The sequence below is a fragment of the Haliotis rufescens genome, unplaced genomic scaffold, assembly GCF_023055435.1.
Source record: "Haliotis rufescens isolate VD_foot unplaced genomic scaffold, xgHalRufe1.0.p SCAF_52, whole genome shotgun sequence".
NCBI lineage: Eukaryota > Metazoa > Mollusca > Gastropoda > Lepetellida > Haliotidae > Haliotis > Haliotis rufescens.
The window spans coordinates 1,159,216-1,177,783 of NW_025964246.1; the positions used below are offsets into that span (position 1 = coordinate 1,159,216).

At 41.7% G+C, this 18,568-nt stretch overlaps 1 protein-coding gene across 1 annotated transcript in view; it reads left to right on the top strand.

Annotated features, from left to right (window-relative positions):
- Positions 1-18,568, top strand: part of LOC125374134 (fas apoptotic inhibitory molecule 1-like) — a 74,534-nt gene that overhangs the window by 47,063 nt on the left and 8,903 nt on the right. The window contains exon 4 of the mRNA XM_048384928.1: positions 16,283-16,332. Within this exon, the coding sequence (XP_048240885.1) occupies positions 16,283-16,332 (50 nt within the window). The remainder of the gene's footprint in view (positions 1-16,282; positions 16,333-18,568) is intronic.

Below are 18,568 nucleotides of genomic sequence, written 5' to 3' on the forward strand. Positions count from 1 at the left end.
ATATATTCTTATTGAAAAATGTTGCCATGAAAACACTCCTGGTGTATGTTAAGTCTTTCAATCTTTACGGGTTTTTAAACAGTTCTGCTTATTTCCTTGTCGTTGGGCCCCTTCAATTATTCAGTTTCGGTCTTTTTCCCGACTTTTCTATCAACATGGGCATACGGGCGTCCCAGAGGTTGAGCGGTAATTTGTTGTGCCGCCTTCTCCGGCTCTCCCTGGAGCCATTATCGATTACGATGATGTTCTTTGGGCTGTGACTTCCATACCCCTGTGTAACATCGTCAAGAAGCAACAAGGAGACGACTTCAGAAACTGCATGGTGTTTGAATTCCCAACGTTGTCCCACCTGGACCACCTGAGACTGAGAGCTTGTCTGCACTAGATGGGACCACAACAGGAACTGCTATCCCTTGACCACCTGAGACTGAGAGCTTGTCTGCTGCACTAGATGGGACCACGACAGGAACTGCTATGCCTGAACCACCTGAGACTGAGAGCTTGTCTGCTGCACTAGATGGGACCACGACAGGAACTGCTATGCCTGAACCACCTGAGACTGAGTGCTTGTCTGCTGCACTAGATGGGACCACGACAGGAACAGCTATGCCTGAACCACCTGAGACTGAGTGCTTGTCTGCTGCACTAGATGGGACCACGACAGGAACAGCTATGCCTGAACCACCTGAGACTGAGTGCTTGTCTGCTGCACTAGATGGGACCACGACAGGAACTGCTATGCTCGAACCACCTGAGACTGAGTGCTTGTCTGCTGCACTAGATGGGACCACGACAGGAACAGCTATGCCTGAACCACCTGAGACTGAGTGCTTGTCTGCTGCACTAGATGGGACCACGACAGGAACTGCTATGCCTGAACCACCTGAGACTGAGTGCTTGTCTGCTGCACTAGATGGGACCACGACAGGAACTGCTATGCTTGAACCACCTGAGACTGAGTGCTTGTCTGCTGCACTAGATGGGACCACGACAGGAACTGCTATGCCTGAACCACCTGAGACTGACAGCTTGTCTGCACTAGATGGGACCACGACAGGAACTGCTATGCCTGAACCACCTGAGACTGAGAGCTTGTCTGCACTAGATCGGACCACGACAGGAACTGCTATCCCTGGACCACCTGAGACTGAGAGCTTGTCTGCGCTAGATGGGACCACGACAGGAACTGCTATCCCTGGACCACCTGAGACTGAGAGCTAATCTGCGCTAGATGGGACAACGACAGGAACTGCTATCCCTGGACCACCTGAGACTGAGAGCTTGTCTGCACTAGATGGGACCACGACAGAAACTGCTATGCCTGGACCTCCTGAGACTGAGAGCTTGTCTGCGCTAGATGGGACCACGGCAGGAACTGCTATCCCTGGACCACCTGAGACTGAGAGCTTGTCTGCGCTAGATGGGACCACGACAGGAACTGCTATGCCTGGACTACCTGAGACTGACAGCTCGTCTGCACTAGATCGGACCACGACGGGAACTGCTATGCTTTGAACTAAGGCATACTTATAAAACCCTCTGCTATCTATTTAATATATCTTTTACCACCTGTTGCATCCGCAGTTGACATATTAATAACTTTTAAGGCATACAGCGGCCTGATATAATCTTTAGTATTCTCGACTACCAACATGTGCAGTGATGTTATCTCTATATTATATTATATTATATGTACAGTTATTAGTTGGTCGTATCATGTCTTCGCTTATTAGGAATATTGATTTTACTTGGCCATATGTTGGCCCGAATATTACCCTTGGTGCACTGTGTTGCAGGTGCTCGTGGGGGTCTCCCAAGTAGTATACGTCTGAGACCTGCATCACTTCTGGCCAATCTCATTAAAATCAGACCTTAGTTCTCGCTGCCGCTAAACAAAGATCTGAGGACATCCCAATACGGGTTACGTCAGACCGACCTTGCGCGAACCTTGACCGACCAATAGATTGACCAATTAGAAGGTATCTTTCTCGTGCTTTACGGCACTAATTTCAAACTGGCGACTACGCTTCGAAACATATATTTTGACAAATTCTCGATTACAATTTTGAAACCTAAACAAAAGAACATTCTGGAATGTCTAATAGATGCTCTAGATTGTATGGAAAACGGTCGTTAAACCTGTAACTTTCGTTCGGAATACCCCGTGTTTATGTTTTCGAGGTTGTATGATTAAAAATCACATTCCGAATGTCACTTTCATGATCTGGTAAGCGACGCTCTCATTGGTCGGATGAAAGGTCGTTCTGACGTGACCCCTAATGGGATGTCTTCAGATCTTTCTTTAGCGGTAGCGAGAACTAAGGTCTGATTTTAATGAGATTGCACTTCTGGCTTTCCTCCTGGATTGTCTTGTCCAGACTCGATCATTTACAGTCCGCCGTCATATAGCTGATATATTGCTGAGTACGGCGTTCAACAAACAAACAAACAAATAGACAACAAACATAACGAATGCTAACGTTGTTATTTATACCTGTAGCATTTTGCAATAATTTCCTCATTGTGAGAGCTCGCTGCCTAACACTCTATTGTCTCCTCCCATACTTCATATAGACAACATGAGATAATGGTCGCTACAATGTACACCGGTGTTCACACGTAAGGAAATTCTTTGTTCGAGTTCAGAGTCAATTCCGCAGATCCAAACTCCCTGTTAGACACCGAGTATGACAATAGCTAATTCATAATGCCCCCACCAACAGCCTAAATCATAACGGTTGGGTGATTTCGTACAAAAGCCATCACCTGTACGACTGCCGGTCATGGAGACGACGTCGTCTTGGGCTACAGCTTACTCAACGACAACGTCAATACAGATCAATATAGCGCACTTCGGTCTCCAAGGCCAAGGTATACTGATGACAAATCAATTTTAGTTGTTACTTAAGGATTAATACAAACGGTAACGTTTCGCAAAGCATGACAGGAAGTTCAAAGGAGACAAACACAAACTACGTTTATAACGAACTGATCGATATGACGAACTTATTTTTTAGTCCTGGCCATTTGTTGTATATACGAGGGCTGGCTGAAAAGTTCTAAGCCTAAGTGGGATATCTCAATCGGATTGAAACAAACTTTTGCCACCAACAAGTACAATCATTTAATGAACCATAGACATAAGAACTGCAACTGTAGTGTTATTCTCTTTGTACCAGACCATCTTGTGAACCTACCCATTGAAATCACCAGAAATTGACAAAACTGGCTATAGGGCAGTTATCAAGTACCTGCAACTGAAAGGGCTAACTCCAACACAGATACATGCTGACATGGTCTCCACTTTAGAGGATGATGCCCCTTCCTTTTCCATTGTAAAGAAGTGGGCTGCAGAATTCAAGCGTGGCAGAGAGAGCCTTGACGATGACCCGCGTCCAGGAAGGCCTTCGACAGCAACCATTCCGGAAAACATTACCCGGGTGCTTGACATGGTGATGTCCGATCGACGATTGACCTCTCGACATATTGCCAGTGTTGTGAGCATCTCTCATGAGAGGGTTGAGCACATTATCACCAACGAGTTGGGAATGACAAAAGTTTCTGCAAGATGGGTGTCAAAGCTCTTGACAGCGGATCAGAAACGTGTCAGATTCCTGACGTCCCGTGACAATTTATGCCGTTTTGAAGCAGATCCCGATGATTTTTTGGCCCGATTTGTAACCATGGATGAGACCTGGATTCATCACTTTCAACCAGAAACCAAAATTCAATCTAAACAATGGAAGCATCCGGAATCACCAGCCCCCCAAAAAGCCAAGTCGGTTCCTTCTGCTGGAAAGGTGATGGCTTCAGTCTTTTGGGATTCCAAGGGTATTCTGCTGATTGACTATCTTGAAAAAGGCCAGACTATCAATGGAAGATATTATGCTGACCTACTGAGACAGTTGCGTGAAGCTATCAAAGCTAAGCGACGGGGAGTGCTCACTAAAGGAGTCCTGTTCCACCAAGACAATGCTCCTGTTCACAAATCGGTGGTTGCCATGTCAGCGATCCATGATTGTGGCTTCGAACTCATTGACCATCCCCCTTATTCACCCGATTTGGCCCCGTCAGTCTTCCACCTGTTTCCCAAAATGAAAAAGGAACTAGCCGGTCGCCATTTTCCTAGTAATGATGACGTCATTTCCGCTGTGAATGACTTTTTTTCTTCTTAACCGGCATCCAGGCCTTGCAGTATCGTTGGCAAAAGTGTGTAAACCTGGACGGGGACTATTTGGAGAAATAAATGAAAACCATCGACTCGCACGGGTCTTTCACAGTTATGCTTAGAACTTTTCAGCCAGCCCTCGTATGCTGTATGTATATGTTGATAACGAACTACGGTTATTACGAACTAAAATTAGTGGTCCATTTGAGTTCGTTATAACCGTAGTTTACTTACATCATTGTGGGCTCTTTGTTACAAATCCTTCTTGTGTAAATATTTCCATCTTAATAATTTGTACTTATTAGCCAAACTAAAGGTCCCTCTGACGTATATCTTTGTATGATTTTGTTTGTTTATTTCGTTTATTGTTTAACGCCGCACTCAGCAATATTCCAGCTATATGACAGCGGTTTGTAAATAATTGAGCCTTGACCAGACATTCCAGTGACTGACATCATGAGCATCGATCTATGAAATTGGAATGCGATGACACGCATCAAGTCAGCGAGCCTGACCACCCGATCCCGTTACTCGCCTCTGACGACAAGAATAGTCCCCGTGTACGGCAAGCATGGGTTGCTGAAGATCAATTCTAATCCTGATGGGGGTTGCACGTGATACAGAAATTTGGCTTCAACGCCCCAAGTAACAGAGTCCCTTGAATACGCTCCCATTATTCCGATCCTATTTCAATTGAGTGAGTGAGTTTGGTTTTACGCCGCTTTTAGCAATATTCCAGCAATATCACGGCGGGGGACACCAGAAATGGGCTTCACACATTGTACCCATGTCGGGATTCGAACCCGGGTCTTCGGCGTGACGGGCGAACGCTTTAACCACTAGGCTACCCGACCGCCCCTGTCCTAGTTCAAGCGTGAAAACTACAAGAGCCCTGTCGCCAATGCCTTTGTGGCATCTCTTCTCAAAGGACTGGTTCTATGAATCAATAGTGTCCCTGGAAACAGAGCCGATCCACGGCAGCCATTTTGAAAATGACCCTTTGTCCTTCCAGTTATAAAAATAGCGCTGTACGAGTATGTGGGTATAGATTTACTTTACGTTTAAAAATATTCCAACAATATCACGGCTTCACACATTGTACCCATGTTGGAAAGCGAACCAAGCCAACAGCCTGACGGAGCGAACGCTTTAACATATGGGCTAACTGATCGCCTTTAGTTTGTATGGTATACAGGAATTCGCTGAAACGGTAGTAACACATGTTCGTTTTAGTTTGTGCTGATTGTAATGGTTATTCATGCATGTCTTTAAGTCTAGTTTTACTTAAATGGAGACAGACCCTAAAGCTACGACTGCCGTAGGTCAGTTGTGCCAGTGGGTTATAATTCTTTTGTGCCAGGAATGCCAGAGGGAGTTCGATCCCTTGGCAACGTCATACCAAAAGACGTTAAAAGGTGGTACTTGTTGTTACCCTGCCTGGCATTAAGGGGATAACACTGGTCCGCTCGGAGTAAGTATTATGAGTCTCAGTGGGTATCCATGTTAGCCTGCGGCATGATAGGTGTCTTAGTGGCCTGACTAAAACCGGCGTTAGTCCGGACCATCGATTTGCACAAGTCTCTAAGGCAAAACATATGTGTTTAATAGGGCGGTCGAGTAGCCTAGTGGTTAAAGCGTTCGCTTGTCACGCCAAAGACCCGGGTTCGATTCCCGACTTGGGTACAATGTGTGAAGCCCATTTCTGGTGTCCTCCGTCGTGATATTGCTGGAATATTGCTAAAAGCGGCGTAAAACCAAAACTCACTCACTGTAAGTTTAATTCATAATTTCTAGATGATATAAATAAAAAGAACACCCTTCCTAGGGAATGACGTCCGTAGTTTGTACTGTCCGCTTATCTCGACTTCCCGATATAAGGATAGAATTACTATGCACCCATGGAGCACGGCTATCCGGACCAGTACAAGCAGCAGCCACACAGATACACGTGCATGCTCGTCGCTATGTTGTTGTTGTTGTTGTTGTTGGTTTGTTGTTTAACGCCGAACTCAGCAATATTCCAGCTATATGACGGCGGTCTGTAAATAATCAAGTCTGGACCAGACAATCCAGTGATTGATATCATGAGCATCGATTCACGCAGTTTGGATCGATGACATGCATCAACCAAGTCAGCGAGCCTGACCACCCGATCCCGTTCGTTAGTCGCCTTTCACGACAAGCATAGGCGCCTTTTACGGCAAGTATGGGTTGCTGAAGACCTATTCTACCCCGAATCTCACGTCGCTATGTAGGTGTATCAATCTGGAAGGCGACGTTGAAGCTCATTTCACATCACCTCATCTTTTGACGCTGGAGCTTTAATCTCCATTAAAGCCACAGTCTCTCCTTCGGGATCAATGAGTGAGTGAGTGAGTGAGTATGGTTTTACGCCGCTTTTAGCAATATTCCAGCAATATCACGGCGGGGGACACCAGAATGGGCTTCACACATTGTACCCATGTCGGGAATCGAACCCGGGTCTTCGGCGTGACGAGCGAACGCATTAACCACTAGGCTCCCCGACCGCCCCTCGGGATCAATGAGCAGGACATACGGGTATAACGCTGGAAGCAGTCAGGATGTCCTGAATGATTTTAAAAAATAATAAAAAATATCCAGGGTATATGTATTCCACTTCCCTGGTGTGTTCCGAATGCATTTTGGAACAAGGCTTATTTTTTACAAAAAAATTATTGCTTCTTTAAGGTTAATTAATACTACTTGATACATAATTTACATAATTTTATAACGTGGACACGGTTCCAGTCTAACGCGGGCTCCAGTTTTACAATGTTAATAAGGTGACGTCAATGGCGCGTTTTAGATCCATGATGAAGACATTGGTTTGGAAGTCGTCCATAGCTATATCCTTATCGAGTATATTATATCCATGTTGATTACTTATTTATAAGAATACCTTTCATAAGTACGTACGTGTCGCATCAATGCACATAAACAAAACGTACACTTTCAACGCGGTACCAACTCAATACACAAAGAGTATTTTTTTAATTATTTTCGATTACAAGGTTATTGAGTATTTCAAAGTTACGAGTGGCTGGTTTTAACTAGAAATCAAAATATGACACGGAAAACAACGATGGCAAGTCATGAACGTCATGTTGAGCGTTTCAAGGTCGACTGAACGCTGTCTGACTAACATAGCCCGTCCTTGTCTGGTTGTTGCCAAGTTATCGGTTTTCCGAAACGTGAAAGATGTCTGAGATTTACGGAAGCCTTGAAGGGCCATTTTTTTTTTTTTAAATTTTGTTTTGGGTTTTTTCGTTACTATCTTGAAATTTCAAGATACTAAGTTGAAATTTCAAAATAATAAGTTGAAATTTCAAGATAATAAGTTAACATCCTAAGATGTAAAAATACGTGAATAAGTGAATAATCTTGAAATATCAAGATGCTACGGAAGTGTTTTAGGGCCATTTGTTTTGTTGTTGGTTTTTTTAGATACTATCTTGAAATTTCAAGATACTAAGTTGAAATTTCAAGAAACTAAGTTGAAATTTCAAGATAGTTTCTTGAAATTTCAAGATACTAAGTTGAAATTTCAAAATACTATCTTGAAATTTCAACTTATTATCTTGAAATTTCAACTTCTATATCTTGAAATTTCAACTTAGTATCTTGTAATTTCAAGATGGTATCGAAAAAAAAACAAAAAAACAAATGGCCCTAAAAGGCTTCCGTAGAGATTGGTGGCGCCGTCTTAATTAGTTCAATGAGAAAAACGCGCGAGTTAGGCATGACCGGAAGCCGTGTTGGGACACGCACCGCTTTCCTACCCAGTGTTCCTTGCGGTGAACATAATCTTTACACATACCGGTCTCTGAACAAGCGGTACCTCGTAACTATAGCAAGACACGAGCCCAATGGCGGCCCTGCACAGGAGTTTGCCTCTGCCACAGACCAGCGTCACACTTTACACAGTCCACATTTAGCACTGATAGGTGAAGGAATGGACATAGCAAGGGGCAAAGTGAAGCCAGCTAGGTGATTAGCCCCGACAAAGATCAAAGCAATAAGTCCCAAGCACTAGGCAGATAGGTTCCCTTGTCACAGTTCATGGCTGGCTGGTGTCTCCAGATGTCAATGGCTTCTTGTAGTTTTCTTTGTCGCCAGTTGTTGTTGGAAGATAGGACTTTGGTGGCTTCCCACGTGATGTTAAGGTTTTGGTTCTTCAGGATGTGTTCGGAAATAGCGGATTTCAGGTCGAGTTTGTTAACAGAGGTCCGATGATCTTTGAGACAAACGCAAAAGAAACCCTCCCCCCCAAAAAACAACCAAAAAGAACAGAGACAAATAATAATAATAATAATAACAACAACAACAATAATAGTTGGTTATGTAATATTTTTCATGCCCTCTCAGCCTATTATTAATGACCAGTCCATAAAAAAAGTTTAAACCTGTCTTAACAACGTCAAGGGGCTTCGTACTTTTGTATACCCATGTGGGAATCGAATCCAGGCCTTCGGGGTAACGTCCTGTACACACTGATTGAAGAAAGAAACGTGTAAACAGTTTATCAATACTTATACAAAACAATGCTAGAGCGAAATACTTGTCATATTCAATATTGGAATGTTAACAGACAGGACGACCGAGTAGCCTAGTAGTTCAGGCGTTAGCTGATCATCGTAGGGTGGCAAACCCATTTTAGATGGTATTTTTGGAGATCGAAATGCTCGTCCGTGATTGGCTACTCCATGGTGATGACCTAAGGTCAGATTATGACGGACTACTTTCCTGATTCTAATTCATTGATCAGTTTCTCACCTTCAGTCGAAATCACCTACGTCTGTGTCGAATCTTTAAGGTTTTAGAGAGGTTAATAGATGTTTATATTATCTAGTCTGCATTATCACCACCCCCCTGCTTAATCCACAGATACAGCTCCCACTAGGTATGTGTAGTTCTCATTTAGCCAGAGACCCGTGAAGATCCGGGGTAGAATAGATCTTCAGCAACCCATGAAGATCCGTGGTAGAATAGGTCTTCAGCAACCCATGAAGATCCGGGGTAGAATAGGTCTTCAGCAACCCATGCTTGCCTTAAAAGGAGACTATGCTTGTCGTAAGAGGCGACTAACGGGATCGGGTGGTCAGGCTCGGTGACTTGGTTGATACATGACATCGTATCCCAATTGCGTGGATTGATGCTCACAATATCAATCACTGGATTGACTCGATTATTTACAGACCGCCGTCTTATAGCTGGAATATTGCAGAGTGCGGCGTTAAACAACAAACAAACTGTAAGCGATCATGAAAATTCTATCCTAAAATTGTGCGATTTTAGAGTAAGAAACAGATTACTGCACTCGTGCCCGTCAGATACCACAAAGGTATTCCTATTTGTCTACACTATACATATTTCTTATAACACATAATGTATGTAAACTGTCGCGCAAAAGAAAGTATACACTTGAAAATGTGATTTGACCAAAAAATTACAACGTCATCAAAAAGTTAGGCTGAAAACTGTTGCCGAGTCACTGCAAACTTTAGATCCAAAACACAACTATGATACCCATATCAAATACATCACCATCAAATAACCATGTCTACCCGGCAGTTTATAATGAGACGTGTCAAAGGTTCAGTATACTATATTGAAGCAATGTATTCCCCAGTAGACGTCGTGACTCAGGTCACATGACACGTGTATCCCATAATTTACGATCGAGAAATTATGCTCATGGGTATTTTGAGGATCACGTATCACATGATTTATGAAATAAGGTAAAATATTAACGACAACTTATTTCCTGGAAGAAATTCCCCCAAGAAACGACCTTTCCTCTCATTTATCTGGGTCGTTGATCTTAGTGCACGTGCACTCCTAGAACCATCTTTATAGAAATACTTAATTTTTTGTCACGTATTCCAACTACATAGTCGGATGCCTTATGTCAAACGAGTTCATTTAGTTACCTGGCAATTCACGTTCATTATTTTTCAAATATAATACCAAGTACAGTTGTCATGGTGTAATGTTGTGTTTACTTTTAGGATTCTGTTTTGAGATTACCTATGTGTTCAGCTACAATTGCAAAACCATATATTTTTGTAATTAAAACTGTGAGCCTTAATATTCTTTCTAAAAAATAGAAAAAAGTAAATAAAATCTGGTGTCACCCGCCGTGACATTGCTGGAATATTGCTGCAGCCAATTTCACATTTTTTTAAAGAATATCAAATGGTCGGCCACTTAGTATGCCTTGCATCCCTCCTCCCCCCCCCCCCCCCCCCTAAAAATAAATTTAAAAAATATAAAAAAATATATAAAAATATTTAAAAAATAATATTAAAAATAAAAAAATAAAAAAATGAAAAATAAAAAAATAAATAAATAAAATAAAAATTAAAAATTAAAAAACAACACACCACACAAAAACAACAACAAACAACAACACCCCACCAAAGCACCTGGAACCGCTTATGAACTGTGGCCGTGTTTCTGCGATGGTTTAGTGCAAATGCACCCAGGAGAGTTCAGTGAATGTGTGTGTGAATGTGTCATGAATTGTCACCTGTTGACGGGCGTACATAATTAATATGAAACACGGGTGAATAATCATATGATCTCTGTACATGCCTGGGGAAATGTAGTAAGATTGTTTCTGTATAACCCATTAGCACTGCAACACAATATTGTAGCAACTATATAATAATGATAAGTGCATTTATATGCGCCAGATTCCATTCACCAAGTGGATGCTTATAGCCCTACACTATTATCACCCTGGTCAATGAATCATGATGTGCTGTTAGATTCAATAAAGAAAGTAGGTATATCGGTCCCATTTATAATGTCCTAGTTTCCATGTACAGTGGTTTATCATCCTGTGTAAGATCAGCCAAAGGTTTATCTCAAGTGTTTCCATGTAATGTAGGTACTCGCCAAGGTTGTGTCTTAAGCCCACAAATGTTCTTAATTTTTATTAATAATATGTCCACAGTATTTGAGGAATTAGGTGGTAAAGGTATTCATATTTCTCCTGATATAGATAATGTATGTGCTCTTTTTTTCGCTGATGATGTTTCTGCTCTCTCAGATAGTTGTGCCCAGCTTCAAAAGAAAATTAATGCTTTGAAAATATTTTGTAATAAAACAGGCATGCAAATTAACTTTAAAAAAACAAAAGTAATTGTATTTAGGCAAGGTGGCCATCTTCGCAATTATGATAAGTGGTTTTATCATGGTGAACCTATTGAAACTGTTTCAAGCTATAGATATCTTGGCTTAATGTTTACACCTAAGCTTGTATGGAGTAAGGCACAAACTACTCTAGCATCCCAAGCCACCAAAGCAATTTTAGCCATTAACTCTTTACAAAGGATAATTGGTAATATCACTTGTACAGATCTGTTTAAGGCTTTTGACTCTATGGTCACCCCCATCATAACCTATGGCTCTGAAATTTGGGGTACTTGCTATTGTAAAAAAATCGAATCTGTCCAAATCGCCTCTTGTAAGCATTATTTAAAAGTAAACAAATCAACCTGCTCAAATATGGTTTTAGGGGAATGTGGGAGGTTTCCTTTACAACTCACTTACATGACTAAAGTAATTAAATATTGGTGCAGGCTCTTACATCTTCAACCCCTTTGCTATTTAATGCTTAAATCTTTAGATGATGTTGGGCGGGTAACTTTGGCGACAAAAGTTAGAAATATTTTATTCCAATTTGGGTTTGGTTTTGTATGGCTCAATCAAGAGGTGGGTGACTCTAAAGCTTTTATTCCCCATTTTAAGCAAAGTCTCAAAGATAATTTACAGCAATTCTGGAGTGCTTCTGTAAACTCTTCTCCAAAATGTGATCTTTATAAGCATTTTAAATCCATGTTAAATGTTGAAAGGTACTTGTCATGTCCACTCCCTACCCATTTAAGAATTGTTTTTACTAAATTCAGATGTTCAAATTTTAAAATAGCTTTAGAAACTGGCAGATATAGTAAAACAGACCGTTCACTCAGATTCTGTAACTATTGTAGTAGTGAGGGAGTTAATGTCATTGAGGATGAATTCCATGTACTCTTTAATTGTAATTTATATTCTGCCCTAAGACAAAAATACCTTGTTAATCTTCCTATGCCTACTCATTACAGTAATTCTCATGTAATGAATATTCTTAGTAATTATAATGAGCAAACATTATTTCTAGTTTGTAAATTCTTATATTATGCTCACAAAATAATTAATGATAAATTCTGTGCCCTGTAAATGTCATGCTCACATGTCTGTATTTTGGGCCATTGGCCTTTTACTGATTAAACATGTCTGTCTGTCTGTCTGTCTGTCAATGAATCAGTGAACACTCGATTTACATTCTCAGCTCCCTGGGGAGTATACAAACCAAGCTGCCTGTGAGGCGCTAGAAGGTTAACAGCCACATTACCATCTCATCCTACCGGGTACCCACACACTGCTGGGTGAACAGAGGCACATTTCGAACAAAGTCACTTGCCTAAGATGACACCACATGTGGTACATGTGCTTCAGTGTGGGGCAGGACCGAAGCCCCAGAAACTCTCAGGAGTCAAGCTGCTGAACTTGGTCACCCATCCAAGTACTCTCCGAGACCGACGTTGCTTAACTTCACCTGTTTTGTGATCTGTGCACAGAACCACGTGTCACCACAATCATGGTTGCCTGTAAATAAAAGCGATAAAACCCTTATAAATTCACAAGAAACCACAACCAAAAGCAGAGTCCGACTATTGCATTAGCATTCGTCCATGAATCACCACCATATAGCACTGATATCAGTTGTTCGCGAAACGGTCAGTGTATCCTACCTAACTGGTGGCACCCGTCACAGACACACGCAAAGGCAAGTCAAATGTTCACCTGAAAAACCTCGGGAGCATATGGTACAAGTCAAAATAGGGAATTGCATCGGACATTTTTCACTGATGCGTCAACATTGGAAATGTCTTCCACATGTTACCATAAAACTTTTTGAAAGCTTTACTGATAAATACAACCCCAGGCCAGGTTCCACGAATCAATCTTTACTCTACGACTGTTATTAGTAAAGTATATGTTGAGAATAAGAAACCTATGAGACTTTCGTCGATCGTAGCGCTACGTTTTTCTTTGGGAAACGGGACACTTAACTAGACAAACGAGTGGTCGACAGCGTGAGCAGCGGTCCACGCCGCTGGAGTCAGATCACACACAGTCAAGCAGGCACTGCCAGGCTTCATCCTTCAACCACCCTAGAACTATTCATCCTCGGTGGCCGTTTTGACCACCCAATTCCCAATTCAGTATGCTGATACGGCAAAGAAGACGCCATCGGCGCGTACTCGGTCAGCTCCAAGGGATGCAGCGCACCTTAACCGACTGTTTAAACGTATTTGCGTCTTGTCGCGTTGTCCAAACATCCACCCGTCCGTTATTCATCTCCTCTGAAACCAGTAGGCCTATGAGTGAGTGAGTGTGTTTTGTTTTACGCTGCTTTAGCAATATTCCAGCATTATCACAGCGGAGGACGCCATAAATGGGCTTCACACATTGTACCCATGTGGGAATCGAACCCAGACTTTCGGCGTGATGAGCGAACACTTTAACAACTAGGCTACCCAACGCCCCTTAGGTCTGAGAAGCTGAAGTGGTGTGTATTTGGTCCTAAACATTGTTTAGAGAGTTCCGATGCGGGTATAAAAATGGATGCTATTTTGACACTTTTCGGTTTTGCCCACTACTGCACACATGATACATAGACCGTAAAATTTCATTTATGGTTGTACCTGTTATTAAGTTTGTCGTGTCCATGTTCACCAGTTCACAGGGGGTTTATGCACCTAATGTTGCCAATATTCCAGAAAACTCAGGTGAGCTACAGAGCCTTGTGCTTTTGTATCATGGTATAAAACCACAAGGTTCACCATATATCCCAGAGCGGGGATATGCCAGATTGCCCTGATCACACCAGCGCTGGGATAGTGGCACAGTTCAATACCCGCTGTATTCCGCGATTCCTCGGTCGCGGAATTTATGCAGAAATGCCCACTCGGTGCAGAAATGTACATTTTGGGCAGAACTCGTGCAGATCATGCAGAATTTTCCATTTATCTGCCGCAGAATTCGTACAATACACTGTACAATTGTAACATAGTTGAAAGCTGGTTTTAAACGTGTAAACGGATATTTATTTCGAATTGAAGTGAAGCAGACTTTTGTAGCACTGCTTACCGACAATGCGTGAAGGGTAAAGCCACGGCTGTTATTATCTCCCGCCACGAAAAAGACGGGGATATAGGAATGGGTGCTGTCCGTCCGTCCTTCACGTTTCGTTTCCGAAGCAGAACTAAAAAACATGAGATATATCTTAACCAAACCAGAGTCTATAAAACAAAATATTTTATGGTCTCTGACCAAACCTCGCACACAGATGGGCCTACTGTTGAACTGATAACAGAGTTTGGGGTTTTTGAAAAAAATATTTTCCGAGTTTCCATCTCTTAGACAGGAAATGGCGGTAGTGCTCGCAGATCTTGAAAGCCGTACAATATTTCTTCACCAAACTTGGTACATAGATAGGTCTAGTGGTGCCTAAACTGGTGTCTTTTGATAGTTTGGCGGGGGATATGAGTATTTCGTGCTTGTTGCTTTAGGGTCAATATACTGCTAACCCATCTGCTGCCCCGAGTAGAATATATATACATGATTGACTCCATGTACACTACCATGCGGAACCCGTGTCATCAAGCGACGACAGCGCAAAACTGCTCTGCCCCTTTATTAAGGTATAACTAACACGTCTGTCAAACTCCCAACTTTAAACACGACCCCATATTAGAAAGCAACCATAGCCACGCCACCGTGGAAATCCTATGTACCGCGTCCGCGGTCTAGTGGATAGAGCGTCTATCCAGACCTGGAAGGTCGGTGGTTCGTAAAGGGGATCAAAGACGGGAGACTGCGTCTGAATGGGATATCCATGTTTAACTGTTGTTTGGTAGCGGGATGACACTTTACACGTCACCTCACCGTAGTCCTATGTTAAAGTACCGTTTTTCCTCTATTAGACGCCCGGGGATCTATTAATTTCTCGCAAGACGTTGACTCGGTGTCTATTCTGTTTAAGGCTGTCACAAGGATAAAGGGTAGACACAAAGGGTACATTTACACGAAACGGTAATCAATAATCACCAACACGTAACAGTATAAACTTGGAAACTATTACCTTGGACATCCAACGATCCCTGTATTCCGCCGTAACATATATGTACAGTAAACTACGGTTATAACGAACACACTTATAACGAACTGACGGATATAACGAACTTACTTTTTTGGTCCCGACTATTTGCTGTAGTTATGCTGTATATATGCTTATAACGAACTACGGTTATAACGAACTAAAATTAGTAGTCCCTTTGAGTTCGTTATAACCGTAGTTTACTGCAGTTAAACAATGGATAATTAAGTTCATCAAATGATGGACCCAGCATCTATTAAATGTCTAATAGAGGTCCGGCTTCTATCTTATTCCCGGACAGAGCGTATGTCGTGGCGTCCATTAGAGGCCGGTATGTATTGGAGTCGCGGCTTCTAATAGAGGAAATACGGTTTATTGAGATAACCAACTCACAGCGCTTTGCGCAACATGGCATCGAGTAAAAGCACCCTCATTAATTCTTCATACCCCGAGTGTATCACTTTCGTGATAACGAAACTATTTGAAACTAATTATGTTTAAAATTTAACGCTCATATTTCACAACTGATTGTTTTATATTCCCCGACCTCGTTACCGTTATCTTCATGAGAAACATATAAATATTTTCTGGTGTTATGGCGTCATGGGTGGCCTACATTCTCCAAACTTGGCTGTGATGATAACAGACCCATTGTATCAACTTTAACTGGAAGAGTGAGTTAGTATGGAATTACAACGTTTTTAACAATATCCCAGCAATATCAATATTGTATGTGAATCGAACCCGGGTCTTTGGCGTGACGAGCAAACACTTTCACCGCTAGGCCACCCAAACGCCCTTCTCTGGAAGATTAACATGTTGGAATGAATAGAGTTGTGTATATTTTAGAGATGATTTAAAATGTATCTTTTATATTATTTCAGACAAAACCTCCTTGGCGGTATCATGTAATGGCATAGCGATCCCGGCAGCTGTGAGTAGTTATTTTTGTATGATAACCAAATATAATTTCAAAGTGTGTGTGTTATCCTATTTTTCGCGATTCTGCTTGGCTCACGTGGAATCAAAATTGAATATTATTTTTCGATAATTGCAGAAAATAATTTAGAACCCGGAACTACAGTAAAAACTCGATTCAGTGCACTAATGTACAAGCTTTGAATCAATGTCTAAAATATAAGTGGTAACTCTACAGGTATTGCACTGACAAACACCTGCGAGAGCCCCTTTAATGAACTAATAATCACTTATAAAACAAACTGTTGAAAGGAGGATATTTTATTGATTTAAGAGCTTATAGCTGCATTCACCTCCCGAGGCAAGGGAGTTAACTGATGAAAAAGTCCAGTTTCCACTCTTGCCGAACAGGTCTGAAATTGCGTAGCTCGCTCACCAGTTGTCATTACGAGTTTTTGTTTGTTTGGGTTATTTTGTATCGAAAAACCGAAGTGCCAACTTTTGTAAGAATTCGCTACGCGGATTCATACAGTTTGCACATTGGTTTTTCGATTCATACCTCAATGAACCGAAAAAAATACACAGTCAATCCTTAATGAAAAAATGATTTCACGATAAAGTATTGTTCTATCATGACGTCATTTCTGGAGATTCGAACATGCGCTCGCAACTTGATGACGTCGTATCGCATCCAAAAGCGGGAGAGATTTGACAATCGGTACTGGGAGAAAACGCGCAGGTAATCGACGTGAGGATTGTGAGAATACGCGGGATATATCTACCTGTGCATAAAATGGACTTTTAATTTGAAAAAAAAGTACTTCGTCGAAAAACAGATTTGAGTGAATACGAGTGTTATCACAGTGCATTTATTTTCCTTGATGTCTACGTGTTTTATATCGCTGTTCACAGCGGGTGTTTTCAGAAGTAGAATAATCTGATCTAAATTATAAGATTCACGCTGAGAAGTAATAGTTTCGTAAAGAGCTCGGTGGTGCATGTAATATTGCCAATTAGTTGAGTGGCACGTGGTAAACACGGTAAAAACATGGTAAAAACATGGTAAAAACATTGTTATTCATTGATACACTTATTTATTGTGTTATAACGGCGTATTACAAAATAGTCAATCTATGTGATGGGACCCGTGAAGATCCGGGTTGAATAGGTCTTCAGCAACCGATGCTTGCCGTAAAAGGGGACTTGCTTGTCGTAAGAGGCGACTAACGGGATCGGGTGGTTAGGCTCGCTGGCTTGGTTGATGCATGTCATCGTGTCCCAATTGCTTTGATCGATGCTCATGATATTAATCACTGGATTGTCTTGTCCAGACTCGATTATTTACAGACCGTCGTCATATAGCTGGAATATTGCTGAGTGCGGCTTTAAACAATAAACCAACCAACCAAACAAATCGTTCGAAAATACACACGTCTCTTTCGCTACAGTTTATTCCCCTGTTAGGATTACGGGTTGGAGAATATCCCCAGTAATATTTGTTTGTTATTGGAGGCAACGAAATGGAACGGGTGACGTGCAGAATTAAACCTCGGCGTCACCGCCAATCTTGTAAACGTCACAGTAAATAGCATATTTGAATTGCGGTTTAATTGATATTTATATTCATGAAACAGACGGGTTTACTTGTAAATGTAATTTTGTTAAAGGTCATTTTGGGAAGGTTTGATATGAATATTTATCAAAGATAACCGAATTAATAAAAATCGTAATTGCACTTGTGCAAATATCACTTCTAACGCAACTCGAATTGTATTGTGACGTAAATAAACGACGGCCTAGCTGAAGATTGTTGACGTCTTTCGACAATTATGGTTTTCTGAGACAGCGGTCGTGATTAGTGCATTTTTATACCCCGCAACGAAGTGAAAGGGAGAAAAAGGAATTGGTGTCCGTCCTTCCGTCCTTCACGTTTCGTGAAAGATATCTCAAACAAACTTGGCACGTAAATAGGTCTAGTGTTGAACTGTGCCTTTTTAAAAAATATATTTTACGAGTTTCCATGGCAACGACTTTGACTTAGACTTCTGGAGCAGATCTTGAAAACCGTACACTACTTCTTGACTTGCACACTGGACATGACATATTGGCAGGGGATATGAGTATGTCATACTTGTTATGTAGGGGAGCTCGAAAAGTGTAAGAATTAATGGGTAACAAGAAAACTTTGATCTAGAGGATAAACACGGCGCGAAGAAATTCTGTAGTATACCTGCCTATTCTATGCAAGTACA